At 36.5% G+C, this 19,743-nt stretch overlaps 1 protein-coding gene across 4 annotated transcripts in view; it reads left to right on the top strand.

Moving 5' to 3' along the window:
• The window catches only part of TEX9 (testis expressed 9), a 72,138-nt gene that overhangs the window by 40,612 nt on the left and 11,783 nt on the right, over positions 1-19,743 (top strand). For all 4 annotated transcript variants that reach the window (XM_064485572.1, XM_064485571.1, XM_010979578.3 and 1 more), the window contains one exon: positions 19,255-19,389. In XM_064485572.1, coding sequence (XP_064341642.1) covers positions 19,255-19,389 — 135 coding nt within the window. The remainder of the gene's footprint in view (positions 1-19,254; positions 19,390-19,743) is intronic.

Below are 19,743 nucleotides of genomic sequence, written 5' to 3'. Positions count from 1 at the left end.
AATTTGGTACATTCTAAAGGGATTTTGAAGAAACTAAAATGGAATGATCATGTATATGTCAGGATTTTCTCATTCTGGTTTCAGATTTGATGTCTTATTTTAGCACATACATTAGAGAAGTAGAAAGAAAAAACATGTTTCCATGACAACAGATGACTCCTATTCTAGCCAGCCATTTTGCAAATTCAAGTAATGAGGACTTGTGTGAACAACTCAGTTCAAAACCATCAGTGCTATAAAAACAACTTAGATACGTAAAGACAGACTTCTGACCCCAGGTCTGCATTTATGGTGATTGATTTAAACACAGTGGTGTAACAGTTTATGTATATATTACTTGCTATTTACTGTCAAGTAGACATTTTGAGATCAGAGTTCTTAAATGTAACTTCATATTTCTGAAAAAATATGTGTATGTCTTAGGTTTTTGAGTTTTTAATCATTTTGCCTTGTCTCTAACTTTGAGGGATGTTCTCAAGATAGGCAATAAGATTTTCTTCAGAGTCTAATCTGTATATGTTTTTCCTTTGTGAGCAGTTACATATTTTTTTTCTATTTTAATTCTTTGTACCTTGCTTCCCATTCTGATTAGACATACTATTAAAGTTAGATAGGCAGGTAAAATTATTCAGGTTTATATGTTTAAAAAATAGTAAGGTTTCCATAAAATAGAACAAGATTGCCTCACAGTCATCAAAGTTAAAGATTTATTTAAAAAAAATAATGATAAACTTATTCTGCACAGAGCTTAGGAAACAGATAAACTGGCTTGAGAGTAAGAGTAACTTTTTAAAATTGAAGTATACTTGAGATTTATATAGTTGTTGTGTTAGTTTCTGGTGTACAACAGTGATTCAGTTATGTACATATATATTTATATTCTTTTTTCACTATAGGTTATTACAAGCTATTGAATATAGTTCCCAGTGCTATTCAGTAGGACCTTGTTGTTTATCTATTTTGTATATAGTAGTTAGTATCTGCTAATACCAAACTCCTAATTTATCCCTCCCCCCTACTTTCCCCTTTGATAACCATAAATTTGTTTCTATGTCTGTGAGTCTGTTTCTGGTTTGTAAGTTCATTTGTGTCATTTTTTTTTAGATTCCATGTATAAATGATATCATATATTTGTCTTTCTGTCTCTGACTTACTTCATTTAGTATGATCATGTATAGGTCCATCCATGTGCTGCAAATGGCATTATTTCATCCTTTTCTATGGCTGAGTAGTATTCCATCGTGTTTCTATGTATGCGCACGCACGCACACACACACACACCCACCTTCTTTATTCAATGGACATTTAGGTTGCTTCCATGTCTTAGTTCTTGTAAATAGTGCTGCTGTGAACACTGAGGTGCATGTGTCTTTTTGAATGAGAGTTTTCTCTGGATATATGCCAAGGAGTAGGACTGCTGGATCATATGGTAACTGTATTTTTAATAAATGTCCACACTGTTTTCCATAGTGGCTGCACCAGATTACATTCCCACCAACAGTAGAAGATTCCCCTTTTCTCCACACCCTCTCCAGCATTTATTAGTTGTGGACTTTTTACTGATAGCCATTCTGATTGGTGTGAGGTGATATCTCATTGTAGTTTTTACCTTTCTCTGATAATTAGTGATATGGAGCATCTTTTCATATGCCTTTTGACCACCTGTATATCTTCACTGGTGAAATGTCTGTTTAGGTCTTCTGCCCATTTTTTGACTGGATTGTTTGGTTTTTTGTTATTGAATTGTATGAACTGTTTGTATATTCTGAAAGTCAAGATCTTACCAGTTACATCATTAGGTAGTCTTTTCATTTTGTTTATGATTTCCTTTGCTATGCAAAAGCTTGTAAGTTTAATTAGGTGCTATTTGTATAATTTTGCTTTTATTTCTGTTGCCTTGGTAGACTGACCTAAGAAAACATTGCTGCCATTTATGTCAGAGAATGTTTTGCCTATGTTCTCTTCTAGGAGATTTATGATGTCTTATGTTTAAACCTTTAAGACATTTTGAGTTTATTTTTGTGTATGGTGTGAGAGAGTGTTCTAACTTCATTGATTTACAAGTAAGAGTAGCTTTTGAAATACAAAGTCAGTCAACTTAAACCAGATGCTGCATGAATGCAGGAACCCTGTCTCATTCACTGCTATGCCTCAGTGCCTGGAACATAACTGAAGGGAGGAACAATGAAGACAACCATGTGATGGTTTTCCTGGGCATTTGATTAGATGGCTGCTTGAAGTCCATTTAAAATCTGTCACCAAGTACATGTTATTTCATTTAGAAACATAATTTCTAATTCTTCATTAATTTATTTAGAAGTATTTATGAGGGCCTGCCGGGTACCTGTGAGATGTTTCCTAGAGGCTGGAGATATAAAGGGGATAAAAAACAAATGTGATCCTAGTAATCATATGCCTTATAGTGGAGAATTTGGATGTTACTTAGACAATACATCAAGCAAAATTAAGCTGCAGTTGTGATAAATGCCATGAAGGAGGGGACATGGTGCCTTGAGCAGGTGACCAGGTCAGTGAGTCCATTTTTTAAAATTCTAAGCTAAGATTTGAAGAACATATAGGAGTCATGTACCAGGAGAGAGATTATGGACAGAAGAAATGGTATATAAAAAATGGTTCTGTGGCAGGAAAGAAGACATGGTAATGAAAGGCAGGGATGGGTGTGAAGGTTGTGTTGCAAAGTGAGGCTTCAAACATAGGTAGTGGGCAAACCATCTGGGTCCTTTAGGCCGTGTTAAGTGTTACAGATTTTATCTAAAGAGCAGTGCAAAGCCACTGCATGGTTATTTTGAAAAAAGATGACAGGAGACATGGCATTATCAGATACACATCTGGAAAGTACAGTGGTCTTTTGGTGTCCGTGGGTGCTGAAGTCTCTCATATAAAATGATGTAATGTTTGCATGTAATATACCCACATCCTCCCGTACTTTAAATCATCTCTAGATAACGTGTATTACCTAATACAGTGTAAATGCTATGTAAATAGTTGCTGACACATGGCAATTTCAAGTTTTGCCTTTTGGAGCTTTCTAGAATGTTTTTCCCCAGAATAGTTTCCATCTACAGTAGATTGAACCCATGGGTTTGGAACCTGGAAGGCCAGTTGTGTTCCTTTCTTTGTGGAGAATCAATTGGAAGGGGGCCAGAATGGACACAGATAGACTGCTTAAATGTAGCAATGTATTATGACTCACTATATTGTACACCTGTAACTTACATAATATTATACAGCAACTATACTTCAATTAAAAAAAAAAAGAGTAGCAATGTAAGTGAGAGCTAATTCTGTAGCTTTGACTAAACTGATAGTTTAGAAATGGAAAGAAACCCAAAAGCAAAAAATACTTCTAGGAGAGAAAATCACTAGGACGTAATGATGGACTGGATAGAGATCGTGAGGAAGGGAAGCTTAAGGAAGATATTTTGACTTCTAGTCTTTAGAACTAGACAGTGCCATTCACTGAAATAAGAATAGAATAGGTTTGGGGAAGAAGATTGAGTTGTTCTGGAGCAGGTAAAGTTTGAAGATATTCAGAGAAATCGCTGGGGAGATGTCAGGGTCTAGGGGAGAGGTCTGCAGAGACAGAGCAGAAGCCATTAGTGTTCACTGGGAAGATAGCATAGAGAGAGAGGGGAAAGAAGCAAGGGTGTAGAGCTGAGCCCAGAAGAATTCCAGTATTTCAGGAGTGATCAACAGTGTTGAGAGGTCAAGTTCTTGGGGAGCTGAGAAAACTTTGCTAGATATAACAACACAGAAGTGACCTTGGACAGATATGTTTTGGTAGAATGATAGGGAAGAAGCTAAATTCAAGGGGGATGAAAAAGCAAATGCAGGTGAGGGAATGGAGACAGTGGATGTGTGTAATTCTCCCAAGAAGCTTAGCTAGAGGATAGAGCTGGAGGAGCTGGGTGAAAGAGTTGGCTGGATTTTTTTAATTGAGTGATTTTACAGACAATAAAATGTGCACTTTACATCTGTAATTCAGTGAGTTTGGGCTCTTACACACTTGTGTAACCACCACTTCAGTCAGTATATAGAATTTAGTTTTTCAGTATATAGAATATTTTCATTACCTCCAGAAAATTCCCTGTATTCCCTCTCCAAGTACTACATCCTCCTCTTAGAGATACCACTAGTCTGGTATTCTTGTTCATGAATTTCATATAAATGGAATTGCGTAGAATGGTTTTGACTGGCTTCCCTCACTAGGCATAGTGTTGAGATTCATCCATGTTGTCAGTTTTTTTCCTCGATCAGTCTTATTAACCAGTTATCAGTTAATCTTTTTCAACTTTTGGTTTCATTTTCTCTTTTGTCTGTTTTCTGTTTTCACCGAATTCTCCTTATTACATAGTTTTGTCTACTTGCTTTGCTTTTTAATTTGCTCTTTTTTCAGTTTCTTAAATTGAAGGCTTAGATCATTGATTTTCAACCTCCTTTTCTAACATGGCATTTAAAAACTACAGTTTCCCTTAAAATGATACTTTAGCTGTTCATTGCAATTTTTAATTTGCATATCTTTAAGTATATGTATTTTTATTTCTTTTTTCACATTTATCATGGTATAATTGACATGTAATAAACCTGGACATATTTAAAATATAAACTTTGATGATTAGTGACTACATGTATACTTATGAAAAAAATCACAATAGAGATAATGTTGATCATCCCTCAGAGTTTAGTTGTGCCCTTTTATAATCATGCCCTTCTCCTGACCCCCATCTCCAGGTAACTTGTTCACATTTTCTAGAATTTTGTATTCTTTTTAAAAATGGGAATTCTTTCACTCAGTATAATTTGAGATTCCTGCATGTTACTGCATATGATAGCAGTTCATTTTTAATAATTTTACACATAAATATTCCAAACTGTACCACCTGATGATGGCTATTAGGGTTGTTTCCAATTTTTGGATATTACAAATAAAGCCTCCATGAACATGTGTCTTTGTGTGGGCAAATGTTTTCATTTCTCTTGAATAAATACCTAGCAGTCAATTATCTGCATTGTATTTTACATGTATGTTCAACTCCCAAACTGTTTTCTAAAAATGGTTGTTACCAGCTTACATTCTGAATGGCACTGTATGAGTTTCAGCTGTTCCATATCCTCACCAACACTTAATATGGTCAGTTTTTTACATTTTAGGTCTTCTGATAGGTGCCTAGTGGTGCCTCATATTACGGTTTTATTTGCATTTCCCTAATGACTAGTGATGTTGAGCATGTTCATATGCTTATTTGCCATCTTTCATACAGTTTTAGTGAGATATAATTGACATACAGCACTTAGTTAATATCCATCACACACACACACACACACACAGAAAAAGGGAAAAATATTTTTTCCTCTGGTGATGAGAACTCTTAGGATCTCCTCTCTTAACTTTCAGATATACCATACAGCAGTGTTGACTCTAGTAATCAAGTTGTATAACACATACCTAGTACTTTTTTATCTCATAGCAGGAAGTTTATACATTTTGACCACTTCTTCCCATCACCTCCTGCCTCTGGTAACGACAAATCTTATCTTTTTCTGAGTTTGGTGGGGTTTTTGTTTCCGTTTTTGATTCTACATGTAAGTGAGATATATAGTATTTGTCTTTCTCTGACTTATTTCACTTAGCATAATACCATCAAGGCTCATCCATGATGTTGCAAATGGCAGGATTCCTTCTCTTTCATGACTGAATAATATTCCATTGTATATGTATACTACAACTTCTTTATCCATTCATCTGTCAGTGGACAGTTAGGTTGTTTCTATGTCTTGACTATTGTAAACAATGTCGCTGTGAACTTTGGGGTGCGGATATTTCTTTGACACAGTGTTTTCATTTCCTTTGGATATATTCCCAGAAGTAGAATTGCTAGATATATGGTAATTGTATTTTTAATGTTTTGAGGAATTTCCAAAGTGTTCTCCATAGTGATTGTACCAATGTATAATCCTACCAACAATGCACAAGTGTTCCCTTCTCCACATCCTCACCATCACTTGTTACCTCTTATTTTTTTGATGATAGCCATTCCAACGCTTGTGAGGCGATAGCTCATTGTGGTTCTATTTTGCATTTTCCGGAGGATTAGTAATGTTGAGCACCTTTTCATGTACCTGTGTATCTAGAAAATTGTCTATTCACATCTTTTGCCCATTTTTTAAATTGGATAATTTGATGTTTTTTGTTGTTGTTGAGTTGTATGAATTCTTTATACAGTTTGGATATTAACCTTTTCAGATATATGGTTTGCAATATTTTTTCCCATTCTGTAGGTTGCCTTTTTGTTTTGTTGATTGTTTCTTTTGCTGTGCAGAAGAAGCTATTTAGTTTGATGCAGTTCCACTTCTTAATTTTTCATTTTGTATGCTGTGATTTAGGTATCCTACCCAAATATATCATTGCAAAACCCAAGTCATGGAGCTTTTCCCCATGTTTTCTTCTGGAAGTTTTATGGCTTCTATTCTAAAATATTAAGTTCCTATTCCATTATGAGTTCATTTTTGTGAGTGGTGTAATTCAGGACTAGTTTCATTCTTTTACATGTGAATATCCACTTTTCTCAGTACCATTTACTGAAGAGACTATCCTTTCCACATTGAGTATTCTTGGCTCCTTTGTCAAAAATTAGTTGACTGTACATGCTCTAGGCTCTAGATTGTTCTGTTGGTCTATGTTTCTGATTTTATGCCAGTAACATACTATTATGATTACTATAAGTATACTGTAGCTTGAAATCAGGAGCTATGATTCCTCCCACTTTGTTCTTTCTCAGGATTCCTTTGGTTGGCTATCTGGGGCCTTTTGTGACTCCATATAAATTTAGGATTTTTTTTTCTAATTCTGTAAAAAATGCCATTAGAATCTTGCTATGGATTGCACTGAATCTGTAGGTGGTCTTGGTAGAACTGACGTTTAAAAAATATTAATTCTTCCAATCCGTGAACACAGGATACCTTTCCATTTATTTGTGCCTTCTTTGATTTCTTTCATCAGTGTCTTAAAAGTTCCCATTGTGTAGATATTTTATGTCCTTGGTTAAATTCATTTCTAAGTATTTTTTCTTGATGTAATTATAAATTGGATTGTATTTCTTTTTCAGATAATTTGTTATTATTGTATACAAACTACTAATTTTTTTGTTGTTGTTAGTGGAGGTTCTGGGGATTGAACCCAGGTCCTTGTGCATGCTAAGCACACATTATTCTACCACTGAGCTATATCCTACTCCCCGGTTTTTTAATGTTAATTTTGTATCCTGCAACTTTACTGAACTTGTTGATGAGATCTAATGGGTTTTTTGGTGGATTCTATAAGATTTTCTATATATAAAATCATATCACCTGCAAACAGAGATAGTTTCATTTCCTCTTTTCCAGTTCTGATACTTTTTTTTTTTTTTTTTGCTTGATTTCTCTAGCTAGGAATTCTAGTATTACATTAAGTAGGAGTGGTGAGAGTGGGCATTTGTCTTGTTCCTGACCTTGGAAAGTTTTCAGTGTTTCACCATTGAGTATAATTTTAGCTGTGGGCTTGTCATATAGGGCCTTTTTTTTTATTGAGATACTTTCCTTCTCTGAACTTAGTATATTAAGAGTTTTTATCATAAATTGCCTGTCATTTCTTTTTTTTTATCTCTGAGAATATTGGAAGGATAAAATTCTTGATGTGCTATGTCTTGAGTGCTTCCTTAAATTATAGTAAAAAATTACGCTTCAAAAACCTGCTTTTTAAATCACCTGCTGATTATTTATATGAAGATAATGCTACTAAAATTAGAGCTAAATTTTCCAAAAAAAGAGTTTTTATCATGAATGGATGTTGAATTTTGTCAAATGCTTTTTCTGTGTTGAGATGATCATGTGATCATCTTTTCTTTCATTCTTAACATGATGTATTATATTGATTTGCAGATAATGAAACATTTTTGCCTTACTGGGATAAATCCCACTTGATCATGGTGTATGATCCTTTTAATGTATTGTTGAATTCAGTGAGCTTATATTTTGTTGAGTATTTTTGTATCTATGTTCACCGGTGATACTGGCCTGTAATTTTCTTATTTTTGTGGTATCTATCTGGTTTTGATATTGGGGTGATGCTGGCCTCAAAGAGTGAATTTGGAAGCATTCTTTTCCCTTCAGTTTTGTGGAGTAGTTTGAGAAGGATAGGCATTAACTCTTTAAATGTTTAGTATAATTCATTTGTGAAGCCATCTGGTCCTGGTCTCTTGTTTTATTGGGAGTATTTTTTTATTACTGATCTGAGTTCATTACTGATAATTGGAGGTCTATTCATATTTTATATTTCTTCCTGATTCAGTCTTGGGAGAGTGTACATTTCTAGGAATTTATCCATTTTTTTTATAGATTGTCTATTATTGGTATATCACTAAGCAGAGTAATCTCCTTTTGTCCTTTGTATTTCTGTGGTGTCAATTGTAACTTCTTTTCATCTCTCATTTTGTTTATTTGAACCCATTCTCCTCCATCCCTCCCTTCTTTGCCTCCCTCCTTCCGTCTTTCCTTCTCCATACTTTAGGTTTTGTTTGTTCTTCTTCCTAATTCCTTTAGATGTAAGATTAGGGTTTTTTTTGTTTCCTGATGTGGGCTTGTATCACTGTAAACCTCCCTCTTGGAACTGCTTTTGCTGCATCCCACAGATTCTGGATCATTGTATTTTCACTTATATTGTCTCCATGTATTTTTTAATTTCCTCTTTGATTTCTTCAGTGACCCATTGGATGTTTAGTAGCATATTGTTTAGCCTTTACATTTTTTTTTTTTATAGTTGATTTCCAGTTTCATAGCATTGTGGTCAGACACTTGGTATTATTTCAGTCTTTTAAATTTGTTAAGACTTGTTTTGTGGCCTAGTGTACAATCTGTCCTGGAGAATGTTTTATGTGCACTTGAAAAGAATGTGTATTTTGTGGCTTTTGGTTAGGATGTTCTATATATCTGCTAAGTTCATCTGATCTAATGTGTTCTTTAAGGCCCACGTCTCCTTATTGATTTTATGTCTGGATGATCTGTCCATTGACGTAAGTGGGGTGTTAAAGCCACCTACTATTATTCTGTTACTGTCAATATCTTTGTTTATATTTGGTAATATTTGCTATCTGCATCTAGGTTCTCCACTTTGTGTGCATAAATATTTACAAGTCTTGTATATTCTTTTGTATTGATCCCTTTATCATTATGTAATGTCCTTCTTTGTCTCTTGTTCCCGACTTTGTTTTTCCATCCCCTCACTTTCAGTCAGTGTGTCTTCAGATCTAAAGTGAATCTCTTTGTAGGCAGCATATATATGGGTCTTGGTTTTGTATCCATTCAGCCACTCTATGTTTTCTGATAGGAACATTTAGTACATTTACATTTAAAGTAATTATTGATAGGTCTGTACTTACTGCTATTTTGTTAACTGTTTTGGGATTGTCTTTGTTCTTTTTTGCTCCTTTTTTTTCTCTCTTCATTTGTAATTTGATGACTTAACATTATATTGGATTCCTTTATCTTTTTTGTGCATCTATTATAGATTTTTGTTTTGTGGTAACCATAAGGTTTATATTAGCAACATATATAGAAAATTATTTTAAGTTGATTTCTTAAGTTGAACACATTCTGACAACTCTGGAGATAAGCAATCTACCCAATAAAATGTTCATGGTAATGACCATAAAGATGCTCAGTGTGCTAGAAGAATGGGTGAACACAGTGAGAATTTTAAAAAGGAGTTAGAAAATATAAAGAACCAACAGAGCTGAAAAAATGCAGTAACTGAAAAAAAAAAAAAAAAAAAAAACCACTAGAAGGAATCACTAAATTGGATAATACAGAGAAATGGATCAGTGACCCAGAAGAGAGAGTAGTGGAAATCATCGAAGTTGAATAGAGAAAAAGGAAAAAGAATTTTTAAAAAATGAAGACAGTTTAAGAGATTTCTTGTAAACATCAGACATACTAATGTTCACATTATAGTGGTCCCAGAAGTAGAAGAGAGACAGAGGCAGAGAACCTTATTGAAGCACTTGTAACTAAAAACATACCCAACGTAGGAAAGGAAACAGACATCCAGGTCCAGGAAGAACAGAGAAACCCAAACAAGATCAACCCAAAGGGATCCATACCAAGATATATTATATTGAAATGGCAAAAATTAAAGAGAGAATATTAAGAGCACAGGGGAAAGCAACTAGGTCCATATAAGGGAGCTCTCCCATAAGACTTTCAGCAGAAACTCTGCAGGCCATTGGGGAGTGGTGCAGTATATTTAAAGTGAGGAAATAAAAAAACCTGGAGCCAGGAATGCTCTACCCAACAAGGCTATCAGTCAGATTTGAAGGAGAGAAAAGGAGTTTTTACAGACAAGCAAAAGCTAAAAAAGTTCCACATAGTCTGTTCCATTGAGCTGTATTTCTGTTTTCATGTTAATAATGCAGTCTAGATTATTACACCTTTATAATAAATCTTGAAATCATGTAATTTTTTTTAATTAGTGTTGACATTAGCTTGTCTTTTCCATCCTTTTATTTGTAACTTATTTGTATCTTCTCGTAGGCAGCATATAGTTGAGTTTACCTGTTGTTTAATCCAATCTGACAGTCTCTGACTATTTAGGAGGTTTAGACCATTTCATTTAATGTGATTATTAATAATGGTTGGGTCTGATTCTATTAACTAGCTATTTCTTTTATTCACATATGTTCATTCTTTCCCATTGTTTTTCTCCTGAATATTTTTTAAACATTTCATTTTGTCTCATATCTCCACTTTTTGTGTACAGTTTCTAATTTATCAGATACACCTTTAACTTATCATTGTCTACCTTCAAGTAACAGCATTTTATGAATAATGTAAGACCTTTTCAGTGGTATACTTCTCTCCTGCCCTTTTTGCTACTGTTTTCATACACATTTTACTTACACTAAAATTCCACACTATATTGTTAAATTTTGCTTTAGTGATAAGCTTTCATAAGTAGTGCTTCTAGGAACATTGGGGTGCATGTATCTTTTTGAATTAGGGTTCCCTCTGGATATACGCCCAAGAGTGGGATTGCAGGATCATATGGTAAGTCCATTTCAGCCTTTTGAGGGATCTCCATACTGTTTTCCCTAACGGCTGCACCAAACAGCATTCCCATCCACAGTGTAGGAGGGTTCCCTTTTCTCCACACCCTCTCCAGCATTTATTGTTTATGGACTTTTAAATGATGGCCATTCTGACTGGTGTGAAGTGACACCTCACTGTAGCTTTGATTTGCATTTCCCTGATAATTAGCGATATTGAGCATTTTTTCATGTGCCTATTGGCCATTTATATATCTTCATTGGAAAATTGCATGTTTAGGTTCTCTGCCCATTTTTGGATTGGGTTGTTTGTTTCTCTCTTATTAAGTTGTATGAGCTGTTTATATTTGCTTATGGTTTCCTTTGCTGTGCAAAAGCTTATAGGTTTAAGTAGGTCCCATTTGTTTATTTTTGTTTTTATTTCTGTTGCCTATGTAGACTGCCCTAGGAGAACATTGCTGAAATTTATGTCAGGTAATGTTTTGCCTATGTTTTCTTCTAAAAGTTTTATATGTGTCTTGTCTTATGTTTAAGTCTTTAAGCCATTTTGAGTTTATTTTTGTGTATGGTGTGAGGGAGTGTTCTAACTTCATTGATTTACATGCAGCTGTCCAGTTTTCCCGTCACCGCTTGCTAAAGAGACTGTCTTATCTCCACTGTATGTTCTTGCCTCCTTTGTTGAAAATTAATTGACCAAAAGTTTGTGGGTTTATTTCTGGACTATTCTATTCCATTGGTCCCATTGGTCCATATGTCATTTTTATACCAATAACATGCTGTTTTGATTATTTTAGCTTTATATTATTGTCTGAAGTCTGGCCCAGACATGGAAACAACCTAAATGTCTATCGACAGATGAGTGATTAAAGAAGTTGTGGTATATTAACACAGTGGACTACTACTCAGCCATAAAAAATAATAATTACATTAGCAGCAACATGGATGGACCTGGAGATTGTCATTCTAAGTGAAATAAGCCAGCAAGAGAAAGAAAAATACCATATGATACCACTTATATGTGGACTCTTAAAAAAAAAACTTATTTCCAAAACAGAAACAGACTCTCAGACATAGGGAACAACCTTGTGGTTATCCTAGCGGGAGGGCAGGTGGGAAGGGATAAATTGGGAGTCAGAGATTTGAAGATACTAAGTAATTTATATATAGAATAGATAAACAAGTTCATGCTGTATAGCACAGGGAACTATATTCAGTATCTTGCAGTAACTTATGGTGAAAAAGAGTATGAAAACAAATATATGTATGTTCATGTGAAAAAAAAAAGTTAATGAACTTTCTTAATTAAAAATCCTGTATATGACATATAAAATTAACCCTAATTTTTTGAAGTGTACAGTTCAGCAGTATTACACACATTCACACTGTTGTGTAAACAAATTTCAGAATTATTTTTTCATCTTGCAGAAACTGCAAACCTATGTCCATTAAAAATAATTCCCATCCCCCTCTCCCTGACCCCTGGCAGCCGCTATTCTACTTTCTATCTCTATGATTTTGACTACTCTAGGTACCTAGTAAAAGGGGAATCATATACTATTTGTCTTTTTTGTGACTGGCTTATTTCACTTAGCATAATGTCCTCAAGGTTCTTCCATGTTGGAGCATGTGTCAGAAGTTCATTTCTTTTTAAGGCTGAATAATACTGCATTGTATGTAGATAACAGATTTTGTTTATCCATTCATTGGATAAAGCAACCTGGGTTGCTTCCCCCTTTTGGCTATTGTGAATAGTGCTGCTATGAACGTGGGTGTACAGATCTCTCTTAAAGACTATGCTTTCAATTTGGACATTCACCTAGATGTGGAATTGCTAGATCATATGGTAATTATGTTTCTAATGTTTTGAGGAACCACCATACTGTTTTCCATAGTATCTGCACCATTTTATATCCCCAGCAACAGTGCACAAGGGTTCCAATTTTTCCATATCCTTGCCAACACCTGTTATTTTCTGTATTATTATAACAGCACTGTCACACTGTTATTTTTATATTCTAGACATTAATTCTTTGTCATATACATGATTTGCACATATTTTCTGTAGATTGCTTTTTCTGTATTGATTGTGTCCTTTGATGTAGTCCAGTTTGTCTGTTTCTTTCTTTTGTTGGCCTGTGCTTTTAGTTTCATATCTAAGAATTAACAACCAAATCCAGTGTCACGACCATTTCCGCTCTATTTTTCTAATAGGTTTATAGTTTTAGGGTTTATATTTAGGTCTTTGACTAAATTTGAGTTAATTTTTGTATATAATATGAAATATGAGTACAGCTTCATTCTTATGCCAAGGAGACACCTAGTTTCCCAGCTCAATTTGTTAAAGAGGCCATCTTTTCCTAGTGAATGGCCTTGGCATCCTTGTCAAAAATCATTAGACTTTATATGCAAGGATTTATTTTGGATCTATTCCATGGGTGTATGTATGTTCCTTTATGTCAGTATTACACTGTTTTCATTACTATACATTTGTAGTAAGTTTTGAAACAGGAAGTGTGAGAGCTTCAACTTTTGTTCTTCATTTTCAAGATTGGCTATTTGTGTTCCCTTGAGATTCCATATAAATATTAGGATGTATCTATTTCTGTAAAAATGCCATTGGGATTTTGATAAGGATCATACTGAATCTATAGATCTCTTTGAATAGTACTGACATCTTAATAATGTTAAGTCTTCCAATTCATGACCACAGAATATTCTTCTATTCTTTTGTCTTTAAATACTTTTGGCAGTGTTTTGAAGTTTTCATTGTAAAAGCATTTTACCTCCTTGGATACTTTTATTCCTAAGTACTTTATTCTTCTTTATAGTATTATATGTGTAATTGTTCACTTCTCTTTAGGAATGTTCATTAGTAGTACATAGACACACAGCTGGGTTTGTTGTGTGTTGATTCCATATTCTGCAACTTTGCCAAATTAATTTATCCTGATGGTTTTCTAGTGGAATCTACAGGGTTTTCTACATACAAGATAATGTCATCAGTGAAGAGATAATCTTGATTTGGATGCCTTTTATTTTTCTTCCCTAGCTGCTCTGACCAGAACTTTCCAGTACTAAGTTGGATAGAAGTGACAAAAATGAGCATCCTTGTCTTGTTCCCGATTATAGAGGGAAAGCTTTCAGTCTTTTACCATTGAGTTTGATGTTAGCTGTGGGCTTTTCATAGATGGCTTTTATCATGAATCTTGAATTGAAGTAGAATCCTTCTGTTCCTTGTTTGGTGTTTTTATCATGTTTAAGTGTTGAATCTTGTCAAATGCTTTTTGTGCATCAATTGAGAGGATCATGTGAGTGTTGTTTTTTTCCCCTTCATTCTGTTAATGTGGGGTGTTAAAATGACAGGTTTTCATGTTCATCCTTGGCATTGCACAAATAAATCCCACTTGGCCATTGGGTATAATCCTTCCTACGTGTTGTGGAATTCGGTTTGCTATTATTTTGTTGAGGATTTTCACATCAGTATTTCTCGGGGATATTGGTTTGTAGTTTCCTGCAGTGTCTTTGTCTGGCTTTCGTATCAAATTACTACTGGCCTCATAGACTGAAGTGTTCTGTCCTTTTCATTTTAGGGGGAGGAACTTGAGGATGATTGGTATTAATTTTTCTTTAAATGTTTGGTAGAACTCACGGGTGAAGCCATCTGGTCCGTGGCTTTTCTTTGTTGGGAGATTTTTGATTATTCCTTCAGTCCCTACTAGTTACAGGTCTATTCAGATTTTCCTGTTTCTTCATTATTTGGTTTGGTAGGTTGAGTTTCTAGGAATTTATCCATTTCATCCAGGTTATCCAACTTTTGGTGTACAATTTATCATGATACTCTCTTATGAACTTGTAATGCCTCCTCTTCTACTTACAATTTTATTTCTGTAAAATCAGTTGTAATGTCCCCTTTCATTCCTGATAATAGATATTTGACTCTTCTCTCTTTTATTCTTAGTCTAGGTAAAATTCTGTCAATTTTGTTGATCTTTTCAAAGAACCAACTCTTGGTTTCACTAATTTTTCTCTACTGGTTTTCTATCCTTTATTTCACTGACTCTGCTCTAATCTTTATTGTCTATTTTCAGCTTTGGGTTTAGTCTTTTTCTCTAATTCTGTAAGTTGTAAAGTTAAGTTGTTGATTTTAGATCTATTTTTATGTAAATATTTACAGCTGTAAATTTCCTCTTTAAAACTGCTTTCATTGCATCCCTTAAATTTGGGTATGTTGTGTTTTCATTATCATTTGTCCAAAGATATTTTGATTTCTCTTGTGATTTCTTCTTTAACTCATTGGTTGTTTGAGTATGTTGTTCAATTTCCACCTATTTTTGGATTTTCCTAATGCTACTGATTTCTAGTTTCATTCCCCTGTGAACAGAAAAGATGCCTTGCATGACTTCACTGTTTTTAAATTTACTAAGACTTGTTTGTGGCCTAACACATGATCTGTTCTGGAGGTGGGTCCATGTGCACTGTTACGCTGTTGGGTGGAATGTTCTGTATGCCTGCTGGGTCTAGTTGGTCTATAATGTTGTTCAAGTACTTGTCCCTTATCTTCTGTCTGGTAGTTCTTCTGTCTATATTCTTTATTGAAAGTGGGGTATTGAAGTCTCCTACTATTATTGTAGAGTTATCTATTTTTCCCACTAATTCTGTCAATGTTCCTGTCATATATTTAGTAGTTCTGATGTTTGGTGCATATGTATATTTATAATTGCCATAGCTTATGGTGAATTCACCCTTGTAATGTCCTTCTTTGTATCTTGTAACTGTTTTAAGTTAAAGTCTATTTTGTCTGACATTATAGCCACCCCTATTCTCTTTCGGTTACTGTTTTCAGAGGTTCGTTTTCCATTCCATCATTTTCAATCTGTGTGCCGTTAGGTCTAAATTGAGTCTCTTGTAGACAAAATATAGTTAGACCTTGTTTTTTAATCCATTTTTCACATTTTGGGGGAGTTTAGTCTATTTACATTTCAAGCTATAACTGATAGGAAAGAACTTCCTATTGCCATTTTGTTCATTGTTTTCTATATGCCTGAAAGTTTTTTTGCCTCTCATTTAAGTGTCTTAATTCCCAAAGGGTCTCAGTCCTGCTGCTTCTCAGGGCTTTAGGTATTGTGTTTTATTCCTCTGCCCACAGTCTCTTGACACTAGTTTCCCATGGTTCTGCAGACCCCTTGCAGTTCTCACGTGCAACAGTGCCCACCCCTGCTTTCAGGAGCCTCCAGCCAGGTATCTAAACTATGCCACCATTCCGTCAGTGCTCTGAGTCAGGTGAGACATAAACCACTCAGGCAGACCTAAGACAAGTCAGAATGCCACAAGCAAGTTCCACTCTTTTATTTGCATCCTGAGGAAAAAGCCACGGGTTGGGGCTTCCTTCTACTTGGTCTAGAGGGTGAGGGGAAAGGGTAAGTGCCATGAAACTTCATACCATTTTGAATATGGCTTTATCTTGGTTATGTGTTTAATTGGTTGCTGCTGCTGCTCAGTTGGTTTTAGAATCCTCACAGTGCTACATTGGTCTGTATATTGTACATCAGTGTTTCCATGGATGTTTCTTGGGAGAACAAGCGACTCAAGTTTCCTAATCTGCCATCTTGCTGACATCACTCTATTATCATTTTAATATATATTTTTTGAGCTACAGTTGATTGACAGTATTAGTTTCAGGTGATTCAAAATTGTTATAGATTATGCTCCATTTAAGGTTACTATAAAATATTGGCTATATTCTCTGTTCTGTACAGTGTAACTCTGTAGCATATTTATTTTATACATAGTAGCTCATACATCTAAATCCCCTGCTCCTCCGTGCCCTACCCACCCCCCCCTTCCCTCTCCCCGCTGGCAGTGTGTCATTGCTGCTGTCAGCCTTCTGGTAAATGGGCTGGGTCCTGGCATGGCAGGCTCCAGTACTGTGGGTGATCCTGGGGCTGGTGTCTGCCCAGTGGTGGGTGGGGTTGGGGCTCAGGGAATCCTGGGCTTAGTGACAGTCCACTGGCAGGCAGAGCCAGGTCCTGTGGTCTCTGGCTACAGGGCCCAAGAGTCCCAGAGCTGGTTTTGGCCTGCTGGTGAGATCAGTTCCTGACAGACAGCTCCAAGTACAGGGTATTGTGAAGCTTGTGTCGGCCTGCTGGTGGGTGGAACTGGATCCCAGGGCAGTTGGCTGAGGGCTCCAAAGTGTCTCAGGACTACTGTTGGCCTGCTGGTGGGCTGAACCAGGCCCAGGGAATTCTGGGGCTGGTTCTGTCTCCTGGGGAGTGGAGCTAGGTCCTGGGATCTCTGGCTGCGGGGCCCAGGAGTCCTAGAACTGATTTTGGTTTGCTGGTGGGCAAGGCCAGCTCCTGACACAGCTGGATGTAGAATCCAGGGTGTCCCGAAGTTTGTGTTGGGCTACTGGTAAGTGGGGCTGGGGCCAGGGGGGCGGTCCCCAGTGCTGGTGAGTGGGCTGGATCCTGCCCTGGGACTGCAGGGCTGAGGTGGTCCTAGGCTGGGGTCAGCCCTCTGGTGGGTGGGGCTGGGTCCCAAGGTCTCTGGCTGCAGGGGCCTGTGCACTTGTGAGTGGAGCAGGGTCCTGGGCCCTCAGGTGGGAAGGGCAGTGTTCCACGGTGGCTGCAGGCTCAGAGGGTCTGAAGGGTAATCTGCCTGCTGATGGCAGGTGGGGCTTTGTCCCCACCCGGCTAGTTGCTTAGCCTGAGGCTTCTCGGGCTGGTGCTGACATGCTTGTGGGTGGGGCAGTGTCCTGGCGCTAATTATAAGCTAGAGGCCGCAATGGTGCTTGCAACACCATGTCCATGGGGTAGAATGGGTTCCCTAAAGTGGCTGCTTCCAATGTCTACAGCCTCAGGATAAGCTTCGGTTGCCTCTTGTCCCTTGGTGGGTCTGACTGAGGTTCCTTTCAGAAATTCCCTGGGTCCTGGAGCACATGTGATTTCGTGCATGCCCTTTAAGAGTGGAGTCTCTATTTCCCACAGCCCTCTGGGTCTCCCGACAGTAAGCCCCACTGACCTTCAAAGCCAAATGCTGTGGGAGCTTGTCTTCCCAGTGCAGGGCTCAGGGGGGGCTTAGGCCCCTTGCTCCTTGGGGAGAATCTCCGCAGTTGTAATTGTCCTTCTGTTTGTGGGCTGCCCACCTGGGAGTGTCGGTCTTGAAGATACCATAGCTCTGGTTCTTCTACCTGTCTTTTGTGGTTCCTTCTTTACATCTTTAGTTTGGATTCCAGTCTTTCTGATCAGTATTTGTTCTCTGTAAATAACTAATTTTGGTGTGCCCATGGGAGGAGGTGAGCTCAGTCTTTCTACTCTGTCATCTTGGCAACAAAATCTAAGCTACTCTCAATTATCTTTTAAAGAGATTGTTTTAAAGAAAAAATACTGATGTTTACCACATGTTACTATTTCTGATACTTTTCTTTTTTATGTGTGTGCATATATAGATTCATATTTCCTTCTGGTATCATTTCCCTTTTGCATGAAAGACTATTTTTCCAAGTACAAGATCTTTCTGTACTTAATAACTTACGCTAATCTCCCTTAAAGTTTACCAGCCCTTTCTCTCCATTGTTCAAATTGCTGCATAGCTCATCCAATTAATTTTTAACACGATTACAAACTCTTCGTTGTCATGGGCAGTGGCTAGATTCTCTGCTCAGCTCTTCAGACCGCAGCTGTTGACTTTCCTGGGCTCCCAGGACGCTCACCCTGCACGGATTTCTTAGGTGTCTGCCAAGGATTTGCAGGAACTATGTCTGCAAATTTTGAGGGATTTCCTACCTGGAAATTTCTACCCCCGTGGCAGCCCTGATGTCTAATTCCTCAGCCTAGTAAGACTGGTACTTTTTGCTTTAGGTTTATCCCCTGTGAACCCATGAACTGAAAAGTGCTCATGTGGATCTCCACCAGTATGCTTCCAGTTTCTGCTTACTACTGACTATTCATCACACCTTCCAATATAAGCTATTTTGGCATTACTGAAATAAGAACTGAGTTATTTTAAGGCGGTTCTTAACATGCTAGAGGTGTGAACATCATTAAGTTATCAAAGTTGTAGTAATTTATAATACAAAAACTAAATAGTTTTTATTGCTGATGCGATGTTTTACATTAAAATACTACAAAGAATGCATGAGAATTTTTTTTCCCTTTTGCAGGATATAGCAAATGAAGAACACAAAAAAATTGAAATGTTAAAAGCAGAAAACAAGAAGCTAGAAAAACAAAAAGGAGAACTAATGATAGGGTTCAAGAAACAATTAAAATTAATTGATATTTTAAAAAGGCAGAAGGTGAGTTTAACCTGAAAAAGTTTAAATAAATCTTACGTATTATATGGACCTTTCTACTGAGGATATTGAGTATTTCTATTTAAGATATTTTTATTTTGACATGCTTAGTCACAACATTTTATCTATACACAGATGCAAGTAAATAAGTAATGTGGAAGTAGGGTAAAGAAAATACCATATACAAAAATAACTTATCCTAGGGGATCAGTTTGCCTCTTGAAATCTTGAAGAGTGAAAACTGATTCCAAACCACTTTTGTCGCGTTCACTACACGAGTTACCTAGTGGTCAGAGAGATGAATTCAGGGTTCTGCCACTGTCCCTGTTTGCAAAGGTTAGAACTGTTCTCTCAAAC

Source organism: Camelus dromedarius, chromosome 5 (genome assembly GCF_036321535.1).
Source record: "Camelus dromedarius isolate mCamDro1 chromosome 5, mCamDro1.pat, whole genome shotgun sequence".
Lineage (NCBI taxonomy): Eukaryota > Metazoa > Chordata > Mammalia > Artiodactyla > Camelidae > Camelus > Camelus dromedarius.
Note: the sequence above shows the minus strand (reverse complement) of the source record. Positions and strands in the feature narration are given on the sequence as shown.